Source organism: Mustela nigripes, chromosome 17 (assembly GCF_022355385.1).
Source record: "Mustela nigripes isolate SB6536 chromosome 17, MUSNIG.SB6536, whole genome shotgun sequence".
Classification (NCBI taxonomy): Eukaryota; Metazoa; Chordata; class Mammalia; order Carnivora; family Mustelidae; genus Mustela; species Mustela nigripes.
The window spans coordinates 7,062,115-7,084,849 of NC_081573.1; the positions used below are offsets into that span (position 1 = coordinate 7,062,115).

General features: G+C 55.8%; 1 protein-coding gene across 1 annotated transcript; it reads right to left on the bottom strand.

Moving 5' to 3' along the window:
* Nucleotides 1-13: 13 nt before the first annotated feature.
* Nucleotides 14-17,021, bottom strand: NPAS1 (neuronal PAS domain protein 1). The gene is made up of 12 exons (XM_059381711.1): nt 16,979-17,021; nt 15,694-15,876; nt 15,039-15,274; nt 7,268-7,341; nt 6,940-7,029; nt 4,921-5,092; nt 3,408-3,523; nt 3,022-3,179; nt 2,437-2,543; nt 2,005-2,152; nt 1,193-1,287; nt 14-662 (listed from the first exon to the last, which is right to left on the bottom strand). Exons 2-12 carry the CDS (start codon nt 15,813-15,815, stop codon nt 199-201), a joined length of 1,782 nt encoding a protein of 593 aa, XP_059237694.1. The 5' UTR covers nt 15,816-15,876; nt 16,979-17,021; the 3' UTR covers nt 14-198.
* Between the last annotated feature and the right edge of the window lie 5,714 nt (nt 17,022-22,735).

Genomic DNA, 22,735 nt, shown 5'->3' on the forward strand with positions numbered 1-22,735 from the left:
GCGGAGGCAGGCGGAGGGAACCAAGGAGGAGAAAGAAAAGGAAAGAGGAGCCCCGAGGCCCCGGAGACAGAGCCACAGAGAGGGAGAAGGTGTTTAATTTTCCAGGCCCACCAACTGGGCTGAGCTCAGCCTTCTGGCGGTGCCCTCCAGGCCCCATCTGTCCCTCAGGGTCCGGCTCTGTACGCAGCCCTCCAGTCCTCAGTCCCCCTTCCGCTGCACCCGGGTCCCGGTGGTCCCCGGGTAGGACAGGCCCAGGGTGGGGTAGAAGGCCTCGGGGAGGGTGGGGCCCGGGGCCAACCTCTGCAGGTGCGGGTACACAAGGCCCAGCTCCGCGGGGCCATAGCGGATGGTGCCCGGTGTGCAGAGGCCCCGCACGACGGGTGGCAGGAAGCCCGCATGGAGGAGGGAAGGTGAGGGGTCCCCGGGAGGCCCCAGGCCCCAAGGCCGCACCAGGTCCTGCTTCAGAGCCCCTGCCCGGATGACAGAAGTAAACTCGGGTCGTGGCAGGGCCAGGTGGCCAGACAACTCCTCGTCCCCACTGTCCTCTGGGTCTTTAGCCTGCCCTGGGCCAGGCTCCACTTTGATGCGTTTGCCCCGGCTCCGGGGGGCCTCGTCCTTGTCTAGGGGGGCAGCCTGCTTCCCTTCCCCTGGAGGCTCTGGCTCTGGAAGAGGAAGATACGAGGGAGCGGTGTGTGCGTGCCCCCAGCCCTCAGTCTTCCCATCTGTGGAATGAGCTGAGCTTAGTGGTCTAGAGCTGGGGGTCTCAGCTGGGGCCATTCTGTCCCCCAGGGGGACACGTGGCAGTCTGGAGACATGTGTGGTTGCCACAGCTAGAGATTGGGAGTCCTGCTAAGTACCCTACAGTTCCCAGGACAAGCCCCCAGAGCCGAGAAGGATCTGGCCCTTGATAGCAGCAGAGGGGGGATGGACAAGTGCTAGCCTAGACCCGCATTGCCCGACAGAACTTTCCTCGATGCTATTCCCTTTCTGTGTGCTCCAATGCAGTAGCCACTGGCTGCGGGAGACTGCTGAGCCCTTGGAACGTGGTAAGGGTGACCAAGAAACTCAGGCTTTCGTCTTTAATTAAACGTAAGTCACCACATGTGGCTAGTGGCTTCCAGACTGGAAAGCTCAGGTCCCCGAGACCCCTTCCCTGGGAGGTCCCCGGGATGAGGAGGGAGGTGGGGCTCACCTGTGGGCTCCGGCTCAGGGCTGGAGGTGTCCTCACAGGCCACGCTGGCCGGAAGCTGGAAGGCATCCAGAGGGGTCTGGCCACCCTCGGCTTGGCTGGGGACAAGACAGGTGGGGTAGAGTCCCCACCCCATGGTACTTAGGGCTCATCATTGGAACCTCAGACTCCAAGCTGGGTTCTAGCCCCTTAGCCCTGTCTGGTGAGGCCAGACCTGGGCAGCCTATGCCCCCTGCCCCTCGAATACCACCACCTGGGTGTCCGCTGGGTACTGCGTGCCCATCTCCTCTCAGCGCCTTCCTTTCAGACGGCGCTTCTCTCAGGAGCCCCAGTCCAGGCCATCAAAGCCAGAGATAGGGGGTGTGAGCGGAAGCCATGTCCCCTCCTCCACCGCACTGCCTGGCATTTCCCAGACCTGTCCCAGCCTCTGCCCTGGGCTCCCAGCCCCTGTCGTGTCCCGTGAAGTCCCCCACAGCAGCCAAGGAGGTCTTGTCACAAACCGGATGGGACTGTGACGTTCTCCAGCCTTACACCCTGCCATGGCTCCCAGTGCCCCAGAATCCAGTCCCTATCTTCTGCCTGGGGCTGAGGCCACTTCAAAGCTGCTGCCTCACTCCTCTCTGCCCCCTGAAAGCAAGGTCACCCCACCTCTGGGCCTTTCCTCTTACTGTCCCCCTGTCTCCTTCCTGTTTTCAAAGCCTTCTGGGCTTGTCCTCTTTGAGAAGCCCTGCCCCCTCGAAGAGGAGCAACCCCCCAAGTTGGGGAGAGATGGCAGAGTATGTGGAGGGGTCCTGAGTCCCCTGTGGGGCCCTCACCTGAGCACGTAGCTGACCCAGAGCACGTGGCGCTCCCCGGGGCTCTTGCCGCTCACGGCCACGGTGGCCACGGACTGAAGCCACACGAAGCCTCCAGCCCGCTGCAGCCAACGGTAGTAACCGGTCATCACCTGCCCCTTGTCCAGCACTGGGCCCAGCCCCGGGGCCGGCGGAGGCAGTCAGAGACAGATGGACAGACAGGAACATGGGGCGGAAGAAGGCGGCAGGACCAGGGAGAGGGACAGTAGGGAGGAGACAGGGCAACAGTCCAGAGCGGGGGATGGAAAGAGACCGAGTCAGGAGGACTGAGCATTAGCTGGGCACAGGGGCCTTCTGGATTTTTAAGGGGGGGGGAGCGGCTCAGAGAGACAACACAGCCCCTTTCTACGTGCCCCGCCTCTGAACTGTGGCTCAGGGTGCAGGGGTTCTTACGGTCCAGGTGGCTCTGGCGGATCCTTGCTGCGTCCTGTCCATGGACAAACTGGTAGCAGCTGCGACCCACGAGCTCCGACGGCCCCAGGTCCATGTGGTCGCTGACTCTGAGGGCAGCGGGTGACAGAGAGAGGTGAGAAGGGGTCTGCGATCACGGAGGTCGAGGACAAGAGGCGGGACTGGCTCTCGAATCACCCTCGTACAAAACCAGGCTCTGGAGTGCTTTGGGCCTCAGTTTAACCCTGGGTCAAATGGGCATAATACTCCGAGCATGGGGACGACGGCCCCGTTTCCTTTTCCCCTCTGCGTGGCGCACGAGACAGTGGAGGAGAGGAGAGGCAGAGAGACAATGTGGGTCGGGGAGAGGTGGGGCTCCGCGAATCCGCGAAGGGGGCCTCGGGTACGCCCCGCCCCCCCTCGCCGCCGGCCCCGCCCCAGCCTCCTCCTTCCGGTACCTCCGCCCTCAGTTGCTCTTCCGTGCCCCCCCCCCACTGCCCCCCAGGCGCCCCAGCTCGGCTTTGACTGCCGCAGCCCCAGCTCTCCCGCGTGGCCCCATCCGCCCGCCTCGGCCCCCAACCCCGGTACCTGCTCTCACAAGCAAGGATGGTGAGACCCAGGCTGAGACGGAAGACGATCATATGTCCGTGTAGTGGCAGCTCAGCCAGTGGGGCGGGGGGCAGCGTGTGACCCAGAGCCACGAGGCCCAGGGAGCGGGCCCGAAGGCGCCCCGTGACGTGGATGACCTGCAGGTGGCAGGCGGGGTTGGAGCAGAGGCCTGGAGAGGCCCGGTCGGGGCGGGGGGAGGGGGGCACGGGCAGGAGGACCACAACGCGGCCACCGGGCCTGGCTGTGGCTGTCACCACAGGTGCTGGGACACAAGGACATGGCTGGCGGGAACGCGCGGGGAGGTCTCCCCAGGTGGTTGGGGGGACTCCGGCGTCAGAAGCTGGGGCGGCAGAGCTCACACTCACCTTGTACCCCGAGGCCTTGACGTGCAGCCCCCTCTTGGTGAGGGTAGACTTCATGCGGATGAAGAAGGAGCGCTCCTGGACCCGGGAGAAGGGAGGCACCTCAGTCGCGCTGGCCTCTAGGGTGGGGAGTGAAGGAAGGTTAGGGGGTCTGAGGAAGAGACATGGGCCCCTCCTGCCCCCCATACACCTAGCCAGACAGGGTCATGCCCACAGCCTAATGGGTACATGACCTCACTGAAGTCTATACCAACCTCCCCTCTGAGCTACAGCCAGCTGGGTCTCTCTAAAGCTCAAATATAACCCTTTCCCTCCCTGCCCTGAAGCTGCCACAGCCCCCTAGGGGTTAAGCCCAGCTCCTCACCTCTCAGCCTAAAACTAGGGCAAGAACCGCCTCCCGCTGACAACATCTCTAGCTACAAACTCCAGGTCTCAAGTGGGATAGCTCCTCCTCCAGGAAGCCCTCCCTGACCCCCAGGCTGGGTCATGCGTGCCTCTGGGGTCTTCCACCCCAGCCCTGACCACTCTGGACCATCATTCTCAAGGGACTGGTCAGTCTTCCCCACCTGGACTGTGAGCCCGGAGGGTAGGGCTACTGTCATCGATGTGTCCCCAGCCCTCCCCAGCACAGAGCAGGGGCTCAGGGTATAGAAACAAGACCCACAAATACAGATTATAAATCCAGTGATAGTCTTATAACTGCTCACACCCAGACGAACCTGTGCCTGGATCTTGGGTGCAAACCTAACCCCACTCTCCAGTGGACTCCCGTGTATCACAAACCTCTCCCAAGTTTGCACACGCTGCTGATAGCTCGGAGGCTTTTAGTGTTAAGCAAACCCAATATAAGCGAATCCTACTTAACCAGAAAGTTCACTTCTAGTCCCCCAACATCCCAGGCCCCCAACACTTCAAAAGGAACTTTCAGGGTACTCTCCCAACACTCTCCCTCACCAACATGGAGTGGAATTTTCCACTGGAGGAAAGGCCTGGGAGCGCAGATGCTGCAGCCAGAAGAACCTGGGCTGGAGTCCAGATTCACCACTGACAGCTGTGGGACCCTGGGGCAATGAACTTAACCTCTCTGTGCTGTGCCTCAGTTTCCACCTGTGCAAAATGAAGACTGTGATAGTTCCTGCAGGCGGGGCTGTGATTAGAAGTCAGTGAAACTATGCCCTTAAAGACACAGCACCTGTAAAGGCCAGGGAGTGTGCGCTGTTTTATTATTACCAAAGCCGGGCTCCAGGGGTCACCTACAGGCACCCATCTCCACTTGGCGGCCAGAGGGGGTCTTTCTAAAACTCAAGTCTTGGGGAGCCAGGCAAACATAGGCAGCTTAGGCAAATATTAGGGAGCCAAGACCTGTTGCCTTGGTTTAGCTTCTGATCAATTTACAAAAATTTGCTTTGCACAGCTCAAAGGAGAGCGGGTTTTGTTTAAAGAGATGGCAGGTTACCGTGTACCAGGTGTCCCTTGACCTACCCTCAGCCGCATTCTTGGGGGCCCTTGGAATTACCGATCTCAGGGGTGTCCGCAAGCGAGGAGGAAGACGAAGAGGAGGAAGAGGAGGGAACGGAGGGCGGGGTGGGAGGCCCCGGAGTCGGAGCCCGGAGCCCCAGTTGCTCCAGCACCTCGGAGTGGTCTCCGGGATGGATGTAGTCAAAGACGCTGCTACCCGTCAGCTCCACCTGTCGGCGGAAGAGGGGACCGCAGGGAGCGCGTAAGATGGGCGCGGTCATTCGCCCGGGCTTCAGCCTTGCGCTCTCTCGCCTGTGTGGCAGGCGCGCTTCAAGCCAGTTTTGTGTTTTATTTTTATTTTTTAATAAGATTTTATTCATTTATTTGACAGACATATATCACAAGTAGGCAGAGAGGCAGACAGAGAGGAGGAAGCAGGCTCCCCGCTGAGCAGAGAGCCCGATGGGGCTCAATCCCAGGATCCTGAGATTATGTCCTGAGCTGAAGGCAGAGGCTTTAACCCACCGAGCCACCCAGGCGCCCCAAGCCAGTTTTGTGTTTTTATTCGAATCTTTTAACCTTCCCCCCCCTTTTTCTTTTTTCCTTTTTAACCTTTCCCCCCCCCCCCCAAAGATTTTATTTATTTATCAGAGAGGTAGGGGGAGAGAGCGAGCACAGGCAGACAGAATGGCAGGCAGAGGCAGAGGGAGAAGCAGGCTCCCCGCTGAGCAAGGAGCCCCATGTGGGACTCGATCCCAGGACGCTGGGATCATGACCTGAGCCGAAGGCAGCTGCTTAACCAACTGAGCCACCCAGGCGTCCCCCTTTTTAACCTTTTTTAAAGGAGATACAAACTTGGGCTCTTATGCCTTCTCACTTCAAGGCTGGTGGTCATTAAGGATTTTCTGCACCTGCTTCCTCTCTAGAAGCCGCGAGCCTGCTTCTCACAGCCTCCCTTTGCCACCCCACACAGTGAGCAATGGTGCCCCGAAATGAATCACACGATATCCAGCAGCGGGGGCGACGAGGATACACGGCAGTGGAATGGCTTTCTAACTCTTAGAGTTAGAACTTCTCAATCAGACAGACTACCATCCAGTTCACCCCCAAGTCTCCCAAAGCAGTCTCCCTTTGCTCCACACCTCCCCCAGTCCAGTCCAGTCCAGTCCAGTCCAGGTCCCCACCCCCCCACACCCGGTATTCCTGCCCAAGCGTCCTCCCTGCTCTTCTGGCTTTCAGTCTCCACTCAAATACGCCTACTAAGTTACTCAGCTGACTATGCCTCCCTCCCCCAACCTGAGAAACCTCCCAGAACTCCCACTGCCCCTGGGTTTGGGCTCACATGCTTCCCTCTGTCCCTCATCCCTCCGAACTCCTGCTTATCAAACCCTTCCCTGCACCAGGTGCAAGCCTTTACTCCATGCCCCCCACCAAACCCTTCCTCTTGTCCGTATTCCTCCTCCAGGCATCTCCAATAATTCACTGAAAAAGTGCTCACAAAGGCCAAACACCGAGCACGGACTTTTCTAAATTTACCATTTGGTAAAACCTTGGTCATAGCAATGGGAGGGTAGCAAATTGTGCTGAATGGACTGGGGAGGCCTAAGATGCCACCAGGAAGAGCCAGGCCCCCCCAGGGGTGGCGATGTGCGGTTTCTGCTTTTAGCTCTCAGTGCCAGCTGCGGGAGCCGGGGCAGAAACAGCTGGCGGAAATAAAGACAAAACACAAGCCAGTGCACTAAAACACCACAGAAAATCTCCCACAGTTGCCAAAACCCAAGCCCTCCAATACAATGGCTGCAAGTCTCTATAATTGTTAAGCAAGTTTGGGGGAAAACGGTGCATTTGGCAAAAGCTCATTGACAAACTGATCTTTCTGCTGATCGGTTTTCTTCAAACTGACTTGTTACTTTAACATAACCACCACCTCCTGGGGTTCCCACGGGGTGCACTTTGAGAACCGTGGATCCAGTTCACTTTTCAGGCGGGGATGGTGAGGCCAGGAGAAAGGGCATGCATGTACAGCAAGGGAGGGGGTAGCTGAGCCCATCCGGGCAGCCTTCCACAGGCCCCTTACCTGTGAGAGACCTAGATAAATGGAGACGGTCTCAGAGATGTAGAGGAACTTCCCTTCTTGGTTCAAGGCAAACACGAAGCCATCCAGGGACTAGAGTGGGGAGAAACAGGGAGAGGGGAGAGGAGGGCTGGGCATCTGTCTGTCCAGAGGGTAGGTGGTAAGACATTCTGAAATCTGGATCTCCACCTAGGATGGATTAATCCTGGGGCGGGAGGGCTTCCGTGGCGGTGGGAGCCCCCGCCCCCATGGATGCTGGAGAAAACCGTGCTGCTCTCCGGAGGTGGCCACCAGGTGGCAGCAAGGAGCAGCAGGCAGGGCGGGGCCTCACCTGCAAGATGTGTCCTCCCAGGTGCTGCTCGAAGACTTCCGAGACCAGCGCCACGCGGCCCCTGTGGCCTGGGGCTGAGGACAGAGGGAGGGGTGAGGCCGGGGCCGTTGATATTCGAGCCAGTCTACAGATCTGCTTCTCCCCAGTCCTGGAGCTGTCTTGGGGGCAGGTCGGGGAGAAACTTGGGCTTGTGGGGAGGGGTGGAAGGGGTGGAAGCAGGCTGAGAGCCAGAGGCAGAGAGAGGCCAGAGGAAGCAGGGAGCCGTCCATCCGCCCATTCATTCGGAAAGTCTCCCTGAGCCCCAGCTGTGCAGCCGCCCCTGTGCTGGTGACACGGAGGCGTCCAGGAGGGCCTGCCCCTCCCCTCATGAAGAGCACACAACACACAACATGCAAGAAACTAACAAATAAAGAATTATCATCCGTGCCGGTGCCTTGAAGGATTGAGAAGGTGGTGTGAAGTGAGGGCTGTTGAGGGAGGGGGTAGAGAGTAGAGACTAGAGATGACAGAAAGACAGAGAGACATTCGTCCAGAGAGCCAGAGAAAAAGAAACAGATATTGAGAGACAAAGTCACCAGACAGACAAGCAGATGGACAGAGAGACATACAGAGGGATATAAAGGAATACAGAAAGAGAAAAGGACATTGCAACTCAGCAGAAAAAGGACAAGCAGGTTTGGGTGCCCGGCTGGCTTAGCCGGTGGACCAGGTGGCTCTTGATTTTGGGATCATGAGTTTGAGCACTGCATAGGGTGCAGAGATTACTTAAGAATAATTTTTTGGTAAAAATTGTATTTAGGAGCGGCAGAGGGAGAGGGAGAAGCAGACTCCCCACTGATCAGGGAAGCCTGATTTGGAGCTCGATCCCAGGACCCTGAGACCATGACCTGAGCTGAAGGTAGATGCCCAACTGACTAAGCCACCCAGGTGTCCCAAGAATAAAATCTTTAAAAAAAAAAAAAAAACACAAAACCCCTAAACCCCAATGAGATGTCATTTCACACCCCACTAGGAAGGCTAGAATTCAAAAAGAAATGGTGGGATGTGGAGAGATCAGAATCCCTGTGTGTTGCTGGTCAGAGTGGAAAATAAGGCAGGCGCTCTGGGAAACAGGATGGAGGGTCCTCAATGAACCACACATGGGTGGCACCTGGGGGGGCTCAGTCAGTGATGCGTCTGCCTTTGGTTCAGGTCATGATCTCAGGGTCCTGGGTTTGAGTTCTTCATCGGGCTCCTTGCTCAGCAGGGAGTCAGCTTCTCCCTTTCCCTCTGCCCCTTGCCCATTCTTGCTCTCTCTCTCTCTTTCTAGTGCTTGCTCTCAAATAAATGAATAAAATCTTAAAAAAAAAAAAGTCACACACACAGTCCCCTGCCACACAACCCAGCAATTCCACTCCTAGGTATAGACTCCCAAAGAACTGGGAACAAGCGTTGTAACAAATATTCCTTCCCAGATGTTCACAGGGGCACCATTCCTAACAGCCAAAAGGTGGAAACACCTCAACAGTCCATTGATGGCTGGACAGATAGATAAAATGTGCTGTATTCATACAGTGGAATATTATTCTCAGCCAGGAAAATGAAGGAAGCGGGAAATGCAGGCTCTAATACGGATGGACTCTTACAATGTCATGATGGGGGCACCCGCCGGGCTCAGTCGGTGGAGTGTGGGACTCTTGATCTCGGGGCATGAGTTTGAGCTCCACATCGGTATGGAACCTACTTTATTTTTTTAAAATTATTATTATTTTTTGGCATCTACTTTTTTTTTTTAAGATTTTATTTATTTATTTGACAGAGAGATCACAAGCAGGCAGAGAGGCAAGCAGCAGAGAGAGAGGAGGAAGCAGGCTCCCTGCTGAGCAGAGAGCCCAACACAGGGCTCCATCCCAGGACCCTGAGATCACAAATGAGCCACCCAGGTGCCCCTTTGGCGCCTACTTTTAAAAAATGTGAAAACATTACACAAGAGGCCACACACTGTGTGATACCATATCTATGAATTGTCCGGAACAAGCAAATCCACAGGGACAGAAAGCAGACTGGTGGTTGGGGGCAGGGGTCATGGTGGCAGGAGGGAGTGGGGATGGGGAGAATCTGCTAATGTGGGGGGGGGTGTGTTTTTTGGAGGGGGGAATGAAAATGTTTTGGAACCAGATCGAATGGGGGCTGCACAGCCCTGTGACTGTACTGAGTACTGCTGAATTGTGCACTTTAATTTTAATTTAAGTAGGCTCCACACTGGAAGCCTTGATCTCACATCCCTAAGAAGAAGACCTGAGCAAGAGTCGAACGCATAACCTACTGAGCCACCCAGGCACCCCCTGTACACTTTTTTTAAAATTTATTTTTTAAAAAGATTTTATTTATTTATTTGACAGAGATCACAAGTAGGTGGAGAGGGAGGCAGAGAGAGATGGAGAAGCAGGCTTCCCACTGAGCAGAGAGCCTCATGCAGGGCTTGATCCCAGGACTCTGGGATCATGACCTGAGCTGAAGGCAGAGGCTTTAACCCACTGAGCCACCCAGGTGCCCCCCCCCCCACTTTTAAATGGTGAATTCCATGTTATATAAACGTTACTTCAATTTTTTTTTCTAGTATTTATTTGTGTGTGTGTGTGTGTGTGTGTGAGAGAGAGAGAGAGAGAGAGAGAATACAAGCATGGGGAGCAGCAGGCAGGGAGAGAAGAAGGCTCTCTGTTGAGCAAGGAGCCCGATCGGGGGCTTGATCTCAGGACCCCAGGATCATGATCTGAGCGGAAGGTAGGCGCTTAACTGACTGAGCCACCCGGGTGCCCTACATCCAACTGTTGATTTTGGCTTAGGTCATGATCTCAGGGTCATGAGATTGAGTCCTGCGTAGGGCTCCGAGCTCAGAGGGCAATCTGCTTGAGATTCTCTCTTTCCCTCTCCCTCTGCTCCTCCCCCCTGCTCTCTCTCAAATAAATAAATCTTTTTTAAAAAAGATTTTTATTTATTTATTTGACACACACACACACAGATAGAGATTGAGAGATCACAGGCAGGCAGAGATAAAGGGGGAAGCAGGCTCCCCGCTGAGCAGAGCCCGATGCAGGGCTCGATCCCAGGACCCTGAGATCATGACCTGAGCCGAAGGCAGAGGCTTAACCCACTGAGCCACCCAGGCGCCCCTCAAATTAATAAATATTTTAAAAGAGATAGGGACATGTGGTCACAGAGAAATTCAGACAGAGACAGAAGAAGACTGAGACACACAAAGAGATGGAGAGAACAGAAACGAGATGCCCAGAGAGACATACAGAGAAAGAGAGTGACAGGGGACATGGAAAATGAGACCGCCCGTTCCCACTGGGGAGCCTCTCCCTGACCCTGCAGAGAACCACCTCCCAAGGGGCCCTATGTCCAGACTGGGGAGCCAGGGGACTCAGTGACCTTGAAGGTCACCAGGTCTGGTGCCAAGGGTCCAGGTCTGGGACCAAGCCCCAGGGCTGGCCCTCGCTGGCTGTGTGCCCTGGGACCAGTCCCTTTGCCCCTCTGTGCCTCAGTTTCCTCCTCTGTCAAGTGGCTTTGCAAAGAGCGCTAACCTCATGGGTGGATGAGCATTCAGTCAGTTTAAGGAACAGAAAGGGGCCCCGCCCCCTCCTGGCACGCGGCAGGTGCTCCCAGACGCAGAGCCGGGATTAGTATTAATAGTGTGATTACTATTGTTATTTCCAGACCATCAAAACACCAGGCGGTCAAAGCCTGCCCCCCGCGGGCCCCTCGGGACTCGGCCCCCAGCCCCGCCCCCAGCCCCCCCCCCCCCCCCTTGTGCCCGCCCCCCCCCCCCCCCGGGCCCCCCCCCCCCTGTTCCCCCCCTTTCCCCCCCCCGGCCGGAGCCTCCGGAACAATTAATGGGGGGGGGGGGTTGATGGGGACCCCTCCCTCGAGATGCAGCGCGAACCAGCGAACCAGCCGGGTGACAGGCAGGAACAATGCCGCCTGCTAATTGTCGCAATTTTCCCCTGTCATTTCTGCTAATTCCTTCATTTTCCCGCTCACAGGATCAGCCCAGGTCAGACTGAACGGCTGCAATTAACAGCCTTAATGGGCATGTCGGACGGGGGTGCGCAGGGGGAGGGCTTGCTGTTCCCCCGTTGGGACGGGAGCTTTGGGGTCGGTCCCCATCACGGGCTGATGCATCTTATCATCCCCCAGCCTCCCCCTCCCCAAACCCAACTCCCCAGACTCCTCCCCCTGCATTCCCCCCTCTCCCGGCAAATGCCTCAACTCCTCTGTCCCCCAAATTCCCCACGTGTGTCTCTACTGCTCCCAGATCTGTCCCCTCCTCACATCCAAAGCCCCAACCATCACTCACTCATTCAACAAACATTTCCTGCCTTTCTCACTGCAGCCTAACTGCTGGAGAAGAAAATTGTTGCAGTTGTCATCACAGAGCGGGGACTGAGGGGACACGGGGAGAAGGCTGCACCCAGGTCTTGGGGATCCAGTCACCTCCTACTCTCAACTGGCCGGAGAGAGAGTTTTGCTCTCTGGGGAGGGGTAAACTTGGCTCCCTGGGGGCAGGCCTCTGCTTGCACCTCCTTACGGGGCTCCCTGCTTCTACCTTCACACCTGCCACCTCTGTCACCTCCAGCTCCCATCCCACTTGGAGTAACAGTCAAGTCCCCACCAAGGTCCATGAGACCCTGCAGGACCTGGTCCCTGCTGTCTACCTCCTGCCTCACCTATTCCTCTCTGCCTTATTGTGGCCTGCACCCAGCAACCTGATTCTGCCTGCCTCAGGGCCTTTGCACTTATTCCCTTAACCAAGACTGCTTTTCTTCCAGCTTTTCTCAAGGATTGCTTCCTCACCTCCTTCTAGCTCAAAGTTCCCTTCCTCAGATAGCTGTGCCTGATCTGAGAATGAAAATGTCAACCCTCTTCCCCTCATTCTGTTCCACAGACACCCAACAAATACTTCCTAAGCTCTTACTGTGCCCCCAGACAGTGTTCTAGACTTAGGGAACAAGGTGTCAAGGGGAAGAGACACAATGAACAAGAGAAAGAAGAAATAGTGTCAGATGACAATAGGTGCTCTGGAAAGAAATAAGGCAGGAAAGGGAGACAGGGAGCGCTGGTGGGGTGGGGGGAGGCCTTCCTGAAGAGCTGATGTTTGGAGGGAAGGGAGTTCCTGCAAGAGAGCACAGCAAGTGCAAAGGCCCTGAGGTAGGAATGTCTTTCTGAAGAACAGCAAGGAAGCCTGTATATGTGTGTGTGTGTGTGTGTGTGTGTGTGTGTGTGTGTGTGTGTGTGTCGTCTGTCTGTCCAGGGGTGGGAGGGAGTGGAAGAGCTGAGAGGGGTAGAAAAATGAGATCAGAGAGGTGGGGGGCAGTGGGCCTTCCATGAAGGATCTGTAGGCCCACCCCTGAGGTCAGGGACTTTGTCCTGTCCCCGAGGGTGTCACTAGAACAGGGCTTGGCAGGGGGAAGGTGCCCTGTGGGTGTTGAATGAATGAATCCTGACCACTGACACAAGATCCAGGCTATCTCCTCCCTGCACTTGGAGGTCCCTGGCTAGCCTTCAACATCATTGTGCTGTTTCACCCACAGCCGACTGAGGCCCAGAGACTGGGACCTTCAAGCTCCCCAGAGACCTATGAAAAGGCCAAGTCTGGAGGCTGAGAGGGTGCTCTCTGAAGCCAGTCTGAATCTCAGCTGGGCCCAGCTTGGTTGACGAGACCCTGGGCAAAGAGCTTCAGCTCCTGGGGCTCAGTTTTCCACTTCTGTAAAATGGGAATCAACACTGCTTTTTCCTCCTGATGTTTTTTTTGAGAGGCTTAAGTACGTTTTGTGGTTTGTTTGTTTTTTTCCACATTATTTGTATATACTGCTCAACACAGTCTGACATGGATTGGCTATTTTGGTATAAATGAGGAGGAGAGGGCAGCACGTGGCCCTTCAGAGTGTGGGAGGCATCCTGCTTTGCTCTGACTAGCTAAGATGCTGTCCTCAGTTTCCCCCCCAGGGGCGACTAAGGAAGCAGGCACTTGACCTCTTGCTGGAGACCCTGCAAAGCAGGAGACGCCTCCAAATTCCTACTTCAGGGGCTACAGGAAGGAGTCCATACAGTACCTCCAACACATACTGTCCTGGACGGTCTGTGTTGGTACCCCCTGGGTAGGGGGGCCCTCCAGGGAGTAGGGGCTGGGGGCCCCCAGGAAGTCCACGGTCTGGCCCCTCAGGGCAGTGTCCTCAGCAGGCTCCGGTCCCCTTCAAGGGCCCAGCCAGGCAGTGGTGGTGGGGGGAGCTGGCCGCTGCCAGAGGGGCTCCCTCGGCACCCCCTCCCTTCCTTTCTCTCCCCGCGTTCGGGACAATAGACAAGATGTTTATCCCCCGCCTGCGCACGTGTTGTTCGCGGTAATGACAGTAATCAGCGGCCCTAATGCCGCATTCTCTCGGCGCCAGTCAATTCGCCTAATTACCGCCTGGGAAGCCGGATTATTTAAATTTAAATGGTGATTTATTGCGAGCTTAATCAATGCTATTTTCTCTCCCCCCACCTCCTCCCCTGGGACTGGGGCAGGAGGGGAATTGGAGCCCCTCCAACCTCACCCTAAGGACACCGGTCCCCTCTGGGGGGACTGTAGCCTGCGGTGCCCCCGCCCTGTCACCTGCGACCTCGGATTAACACAATTCACGGTCTTCTCATCGTTGAGAGAAGCAATAATAGTCAAACAGAAGTAATAACAGTAACATAACACTCCTGTGCATCTATCAACGATAAAGTTGAATTATAATAAAAGGAGCTAGCTCTCTGTGTCTGTGTTTTACCTATCCTGTATTTTTACATAATGTCTATTTCTGTTCTCGGTTTATCTCATTACGGGGTCTTGGCTACTAGGGTGTCAGCCTGTCGTGTGTGTGTGTGTGTGTGTGTTTGAATCAAGTCTGTTTTCTGCTGGATCCTGACTGCTCAGAGCAGCAGCCGACACACAGTAGCTGTTTAATAAACCACAGGCCCCAGCAATTCTGCAAGGTCACCCCTGACCCTAAGAAGTCACTAAGTATTGACTGCACCTGGATCTTTACACGCATCACCTCGTTGATTTTCATCTCAGCCCTCTGGGTATGCTTGTGGACTTTCATCAGGATTCCCATTTCAGGAGGCACAGAGAGGTCAGGCGGCCTGCCCCGGGTCACAACGCTTGGTGGTGGGTGTGTGTGTGTGTGTGGCCGAGTAGGGACAGGGACCCAGGAGTCTTTCTGAAGTTCTCCATCTTACCTGCCCCCTTATACTGTCTCCCTCCTGCTTTCCCAAACTGGGAATTCAAACTTCAGGGTCCTTGGGCTCCCTCCTGGGGCCCCTCAAGTTTGAGTGAGGGGGTTTCTTGTCCATGAGTGGATGGGGAGGCCCAGGCGGCCCCCCCCAACCCCATCCGGCCCATGGAGTTGTGGACCTTCTTTGTGATAATAACGATTTATCTCCCCTAATAAAAATAACCGTATTGGCTAGTGGTCGGATCCCTGGTGTTCCCGGGGCGGGGGATTGAGGGGGGAGTTGCTTAGTTGGGCCAGAATGCATGAAATCACCCCTACCTCGTGTGCCCGCTTTACAGATGAACAGACTGAGGCTTGGAGACTATCAAGTCTCCGGGTTCGGGCACACAAAATGTCTGGCTGACTCCCAACCCGGTGCTCCCTCTCAGCCAAGAAACTAGGCAAGGGCGGGCGGGCGGGCACCTCACAGTCCCGCTGTCTGGCCTTAGCTAGGGCCCTGGGACCCCCGCCCCCCGCGCATGCGCACTCACCGAGGCCGGCCGGGGGCCCTGCCGCCCGCAGTCCCCAGGGCGGCGCCCCGAGGGCGGCGAAGCGGCGCAGGCGGAGGTAGGTGACGCTGAGGCGTACGATGGACGCCTTGTCCAGCTGGCTCGAGATGGCTCCGGGCAGCGGGAGCAGCTTGGCCAGCTCGAAGAACTCCAGGTTCTCCTTTCCGCGCCGCGAGCGCGCCGCGTTCCGGGACTTTTCCTTGCGCTGCGCCTGCAGGCTGGGCGGGCGGCGCGGAGGGGGCGTCAGCCGGACCGCGCAGCTCAGGGGGCCGCGGCCTCGGGGAGCCCCACCCTCGGGGCCTCGGAACCGGGCTGGACGTGAGAAGTGGATTCAACATTGGAGATGGGGGCAGAGCCTGAGTGTGAATTCTGCACCCGGCCGTGAGGACAGAACCTTGGGTGTAAATAAATTCTGGAGGGAAGGAGCTGGAAGAGTGGAGAAATTAAATGTTGAGTATGAACTCAGAGGAAGGGCAGTGGGAACGGAACGCGGTGGGGGCTGTTTGTAGAACAAAGGTTGAGCTGCTCTGGGTAAGAAATTCGAGCTCCAGAGGGCGGGGCTGCAAGCTGAGTGTGAATTCTCCCAGGACGCCCTTGGGGGCGGGGCCACGGTCCGAGGGGGCGGGGCTTTGCTCACCAGGGTCCCGGAGGGGCCTTGACCACCAGCCCAGGCAGAAAGTCCCACGGGACGCTGCGGCCGCGACCTCCCCCGCACTTGACCTCGCCTCCGCTGCCACTGCTGGGGTAGGGGGCCGCCATCTCCGCGGGGGCGGGCTCAGGCGGGCCCAGAGCAGCCTGCGGGACTCGAGACCCGCGTCTCCTGCCGCGGAAAGGAGCCAGAGGCAGCGCTCGGTGCCCGAGGGGGGCCCCCAGGAGACCTGCTAGGGAAACTGAGGTCCGTGCGGGGTTCGGGGTCCCAGCAAGGAGCTGGGGCTGGATGGTGCCTCAGTTTCGCCTCCCCGGAGGCCCCAGGACGGATCCCGCTGTTCTCACCCTGCCCGGCCCCAGGCGAAGCTCGGGGCGAAGACGTGCCCCGCCGCTGCCGCCGCCGCCGCCGCCTCCCCCGCGCCGCCCGCCAGCGCGGCCGCCTCACGCCCGCGCCGGGCCGGCTCCCGCATACCAATAGGCGCACGCGGCGCGCATACGGATCCGACCGGCCCGCGCTCTGCGTGCCAAGCATGCCCAAGCCAGGCGGGCGGGGGGCAGGCGCCTCGCCGGGGCCCAGGCGCGCCCGGCTCCTGCCCCCAGAGCCCTCTGTCCCTGGGATCCGCTCCCCCAGTCCATCCCAGGAGTCCGTGTGCCCGCATCCGCGGTGCGCCCATTTCCCTGGCTAGGCTAAGGAGGTAAGGGGGCAAAGGGCAGGAACCCCACCCCATGCCCTGCCCAGGGACCACCACCTCCCGCCCTTGGGGTGTGGCCATGTGTCCCGGCCGCCAAATATCCGCAATCACAACTTCCTTCGCGAAGACCCGGGCGTGCGAGCCACAGCCCCCGACGCAGTGGCCAGAGCATCAGCCAGAGGACGCCCGCAGGATGGACCCAACACTCGGGGCCCAGGTGTTCTGGTATTCAGATCCTCCAGAAGCAGGAACGTGTTCAGTTAGGTCTTCATCCCTCCGGGACTAGGCGTTAAAGATACCCTCTCCCCCCGCCCGCCCCCTTTAACCAGGCCGCCCCCAAGCCTCTCCAACCAGGTGTCCAGATGCCCTAGACCTTGGTGCCCAGGTACCCAGCCCCCTATATCTCCGGGATCCAAACATCCGTGTCCCCCTACCCCCAACCTCAGGCTACCCGCGTCCCGCTACCCTAGCCCCCCCGCACACTGGAGTTCGGCCCCCTGTTTCTTCAGGACCCAGTAGTTCCAGGATCCCTCCTGCCTGCCTCCCGGCGTCCCCTCCCCGCAGGACCCACAGCGGCCTTACCTGGCCGCGGGGCAGGCTCCGGGCGCGGCGTGGGGCCGGCCGGGCGGCGCAGAGGGGTGGCCCCATAGACCCCGGGGCAGGCCGGGCTCCGCGGGGCGCGCGGGCTGTGGCGGCAGGTTCTCCGCGCCCACCGCGGCCTCGCAGACTTGGTAGACGCGCGGACCGCGCCGGCAGGCGGGGGCGGTGTCTGCGGAGCCCCGCCCACCCAGTCTCCGCCCCCTCGGGCCAGCCGCGCGCCCGCCTCTCCGGCCTTTGCCGGTTCCCAGCGAGGGACTCCTGAGCTGCCCCGCGGTCCGAGTCCTCTCCCCTGGCGACAGCTTCGGGGGGTCCCACCCCTCACCAGAATGAGCCTCGGAGCCGCAGCTTCCGCATCTCGAGAGGGGAACACCGGAGTCTCCATACTCCATCCGGAGGAACTAGCACCTTAGTCCCCCAAGATAACCCCGTGCTCCAGCGGCCCCTCGGGACAAGGCGCGCAGCCACGCACCCAAGCTCCCTGTAGGGGCGGACACTTAGCCTTCAGTACCCGCGCAAGGGATGCGAATCCAGGCGTTCGAGACCCTCCTTTCCCAGGAGAGAATTTCGGGGTGTGAACATGCCCTCGACAAGAAGGGAAGCCCCGCACCCGAGACCCCTTCCCCTTATAAGGCCAGGCTTTGGCGTCCGGACCTATCCTCTCTTAGGGACTGAAACCCAGACCTCCGGAGATCAGGATCCTGGCTACTGCTACAGGATTTCTATTCCTCTAGTGCCCGCGGTTCTTGGTCACGCAGCTTCCAAAAAAGGAGAGGTAGACCAGACGAAGAGTGATGGGGAGCAAAGCAAAGGCTATTGAGCAGTATAGCAAAAAGCTCCCAGAGAGGGAGGGGGCCCGAGAGGGTTGCCCTTGGAGTTTCTGTGTGTAGGGGGTTTTATGAGCTCTTTCGCGGAACTATCTTAAGCAACCGGGTGTGCTCAGTGGGGCCAATCAGGGTTTTGATGGCTATCCGTCTACCTCCGAGCTTAATGCTTAGGTGGGGACGGTATTTTGGGGCTGACATCTGGGGGCTTATCTCATAACCGCCCCTTGCTGGTGATAATAGCAAACTCTTTGTGGTTGTTTAATATAGGACGTTTTGCAGAAGCAGTTTCTGCAAAGGCTGCAAAGCACAATGGTAGAGTGGTCCTCTCTCCAAGCTACAAAACAGGATGTCGGAGCTGTTTCGTCTTAGCTGTCCCGACTTCCGTATTTTCTTGCTGGGGACCCTGGCCCTGACTCCCGCACTGTCCAGCTCACTGCTGACTTTATCTCCTTCCCCTCATCCCACCACAGGGACGGGAACCCCAACCTCTGAGCTCCTCCTAGGAGACCCCAGTGCAGTGCATAAGATGGGGTCTTAGGAGAGCCAGGCAGGAAGAGAGGCCTGGGCAACCAGGCATGGCTCTGCCTCTGGTTGGACAGATGGGGAAACTGAGGCACACACTTCTGAACAACACTGGCTGATAGAAACTAATTTTTTTTTTTTTTTTTTAAAGTAAGCTCTCTACTCCGGATGGCAACTGCAAGTGTGGTCACAGTGGCTCAGTAGATTGAGCACTTGCCTTTGGTTCAGGTCATGATCCCAGGGTCCTGGGATCTAGTCTGGCATCCTGCTCCTTGCTCAGCAGGGAGCCTGCTTCTCCCTCTGCCTGCCGCTTCCCCTGCTTGTACTCTCTCTCTGTCTGACAAATAAACAAATAAAATCTCACAGGAAAAAGAGTTCCGTGAGCTACCGGCTGAGCCTGCCTGGTGCCCCGATAGGAACATTCTTCAACCCACTCATGACAACCACAGCCAACAGTTCAGGAATCCCTTTTGTTTCCCTCATTCTTTTCTCCATAGCAAGGTTCTATTATGAAGCCCATTTTACATCTAGGGAGACTGAGGCCTGGAGAGATACATAGCTTGGTTATTGTTGGTCTCTTCAGCCAATAATATTTTCCTGTTTATCCCCAGAGAGACTGGATGGGGTGTCAGGGTGGGGATTCCAGATCAGATTAGCAGCTTCTGTCTCCTGACCTCACTTCCTGGCTCTATGGTCTGGACTGGTGCTCTCCCAGGCCGTGAGAGGTACACTCATGCGACCCAATTGATTTAAGAACACACACACACAGATTTTGTCAAGGGAAGGGCCTGACTGCTGAGGTTCAAGCTGCAGGTCTGCCATGTGCTCCTGTGTGACTCAGAGCAAAGAACGTCCCCTCTCTGGGCCTCAGTATTTTTTTTTTTTTTTTTTTTTTTTGTAAAATGAAATTGATTCCTACCTAGTATATACCTCATAGCACGGGTGTAAGCATTAAATAAGTTTATACAGAAGTTCTTGAAGCATGACCTGGGGACTGGTTCCCGAGACCTTCTCAGGGGGTCCGCTAGGTCAGATTTTCATATGGAGATATTTTCTGTCTTTTTTCACTGCATTCTCACACTAGCGTCTGGTGGAGTTTTCTAGAAGGCGCATAGCATAGGGTATTACAACAGACTCAATGCAGGAGCAGCCTTGAGGATCCGGCTGTCTTCTAGAATACCAGACCTGATGGACATTAGCAAAAGTGTAAAATAATGGCCCCTTCCCATTAAATCGTTGTGGATTGGAAAAGACTTTTTTTGAAAATATATTTTTCATAAAATGTGATTAATGTTAACTGGTAATAGGTTTATGATTTCTGTTTAAAAATAAATGTCATCTTCAAAAAGAATTCTCTGTCTTAACATCTGATAAGGCTTATCAATCAAAAATAAAAGCTCTTTGGTCTTCCCTAAGAATGTCGAGAAGCCCTGAGACCAAAAATCTGTACCACTCACAGAGTCACTGATAGACTCCCATGCACACCACTAAGGGCCTCTGCTTCCCATCTGTGAAATGGGTGAGTGGCCCTGGAGTATCTGCACCCTTTGGCGGCTCTGAGGACACGTGTGGGAAGAAACAGGACAGCTTCTGGGCCAGGCTGTGTGTTTCAGGCGGGGGCCCTCCAACTGGGAACTGAACATTTCATGAAAGGCTCTTGGCAAAGGTTTGGGAAAACCAAGAGGGCTGGTGCAGCACCCAGGGTAGGCAGAGCAGTGAGCAGTTAGCACCTGGGGCCTAAAGAAGGAGGGGGAGAAAAGATGGTGGGGGATCCCAAGACTGCGGTGGCTGAGACCCTCGTGGTCTCCTACCCAACACCTCTGCTAACCTGGCCTCCCCACCACTTAGTTGCATCTGTATGGCTCTCCATGGCCTCAACTCCACTTTAAAGACACTTCTCAAAGCAGCTGGGTAGAAGAGATGGGAAGGATAGTATGCCCCTTTGGGAGATAGTGAGCACCCTGTCCCCAGGGAAAATCAAGGAGAGGAACAAGCATTTTGGTGGGCACTGAGAGTGTAGTGTGTGTGTGTTTTTTTTGTTTTTTTTTGTTTTTTTTAAGATTTTGTTCATTTACTTGAGAAGAGAAAGAGCACGTACAAGCAGCGGGAGCAGCAGGCAGAGGGAGAAGCAGGTTTCCTGATGAGCAAGGAGCCCGATTTGGGACTTGATCCCAGGACCCCGAGATCATGGCCCGAGCTGAAGGCAGTTTCCCAACTGACTGAGCCACCCAGGCATCCCAAGTGTGTGTGTTCTAATGACTTCTACTTAAACATTCTTATTCTTCCCAGGTGGGAGGTGGAAAAGTGGAGAGCATAGGTTTAATCTTAAAAAAAAAAAAAAAAAAAAAAAGATTTTAGGGAGTGTCTGGGTGGCTCAGTTGGTTAAGCAACTGCTTTAGGCTCAGGTCATGATCTCAGGGTCCTGGGATCCAGCCCCGCTTCAGGCTCTCTGTTCGGCAGGGAGCCTGCTTCCCCCTCTCCCACTCCCCCTGCTGGTGTTCCCTCTCTCACTGTGTCTTCTATCAAATAAATAAAATCTTAAAGAAAATAATAAAAAATTTTAAAGAATTAGAAAAATAAAAAGATTTCATTTACGTATTTGAAAGAGAGAGAGAGAGCATGAGCACAGGGAGGGTCAAAGGGAGAGGGAGAAGCAGGCTCCCCGCTGAGCAGAGAGCCCGATGCGGGGCTGGATCCCAGGACCCTGGGATCATGACCTGAGCCCAAGGCAGACCCTTAACCAACTGAGTGCCTCCAGGCGCCCAAAGAGCGTAGTTTTAAGGAGGTGACTCAGTGGGCTTAAGTTCTAATTCTGGCTCCACTTGTGTAGCTTGGGCAGCTTCTTTCCTCCCTGTGTCTCACTATCCTCATCTGTAAAATGGGGATAATCTAACAGTCCTTACCAAATAAATGAACCACATGAACCCTCCTTGCTACATTGATATGAATCTCAAAACTAGAATACTAGTGAAAGAAATAAGTACTAGAAGAACGAAAGCAGAATGAACCCATTTTTAGAAGGTCCACACACACAAGCAAAAGACACAACCTATTACTTAGGGACGTGATCCCGGGCCCTATGAGAATAGCAAGTAATACATCAAGAGAACGATGAATGTGACGTTCTGGGAGGTATCCCAGTCTCTCCAAAGACTCTGGAGGAAGAGGACACCGTTGGCCCGGGGGTGGGGGGCAGTAGAACGAGTCTCCCCGCCGACGGGAGACGGCGAGAATAGTAATAGTTACTATTACTACAACAAGGCAGCTGCATTTTGTGTAATCTCTCGTTTGTACGATCTAGTTTACAATAACAATTAGGAAGTGGGGAAGGGAAGTATTATGGGTCGATTTGCATTCCTCCCCCAATAAGATACATTTGGACTATAATCCCCAGTACCTGGGGAAGTGACCTGATTTGGAGGCAAAGTCTTCACAGAGGTAATCAAGTTAAAATACCGTCATGCCACGGGTCTTAAACCAGTAGCACTGGTGTCCGTAGGAAGCAGGGAGAGGGGAACACAGACGTGCACACAGGGAGATTGCCCTGTGAACAGAGGCAGAGATCAGGGTGACATGTATGCAAAAGCGAGGGACAAGGAAGATGGCCAGCAGGCCACCAGAGGCTAGAGGAGAGCCTAGAAGATTCTGGCTCAGCCCCGGAAGGAGCCATCCCTACCGACACCTTGATCTCGGATTTCTGGGCTCCAGAACCGGGAGACAGGTTCTGTAAGTTAAGCCCCTAGATATGTGATGCTTTGTTAAAGCAGCTGTAGCAAAGTAATATAGGGGGAATGGGAAACAACTACTAGTTGTATAGGATTTTGGGGGGGGGGTGATCACAATATTCTAAAATTGACTGTAGTGATGGTCCCACAACTCTGCAACATGCCAGAAACCATTTTTCAAAGGGTAATATGGGGGCGCCTGGCTGGCTCAGATGGAAGAGTTTGTGACTCTTGATCTTGGGGTCGTGAGTTTGAGCCCCATGCTGGGTGTAGCAATTACTAAAAAATAAATAAAAATTTAAAAAAATAAGTACAAGGGCAAAAATGTATGATATGTGAAATATCTCAGTTACGCTCTTATCAAAAGCTAAACAGGAAAAAAAAAAACCGACAAGGCATTCCTTTTGGGGTGCTGTCAACACTCAATGAATTATTCCAACAAATATTTCATGAGCATCTATCAGCACTATATGCTGAGCTCTGTAATCCGGACAGAAATCCCAGACCTTCTGGGGCCAGCACGCATGCATGTGACGTGTGCATAGCACACGACAAGTGACTAACAAAGCTGAGCATTTGTCATTGTGTGGGCGGGTCCCGCCTTCTCTCCTGACATGTCAGAAAGGGGCTGCTATAAATCGTGGTGTTCCTCAGCCTCATTTCTCCAA

Coding starts and splice junctions, on each gene's coding strand:
- NPAS1 (XM_059381711.1), bottom strand. CDS start 15,815: ATGGCGGCCCCCTACCCCAGCAGTGGCAGCGGAGGCGAGGTCAAGTGC. Junction 7,030..7,267: donor TGGGAGGACACATCTTGCAG/GTGAGGCCCCGC, acceptor TCCCCACTCTAG/TCCCTGGATGGCTTCGTGTT. Junction 663..1,192: donor CCCTGAGCCGGAGCCCACAG/GTGAGCCCCACC, acceptor TTCCTCTTCCAG/AGCCAGAGCCTCCAGGGGAA.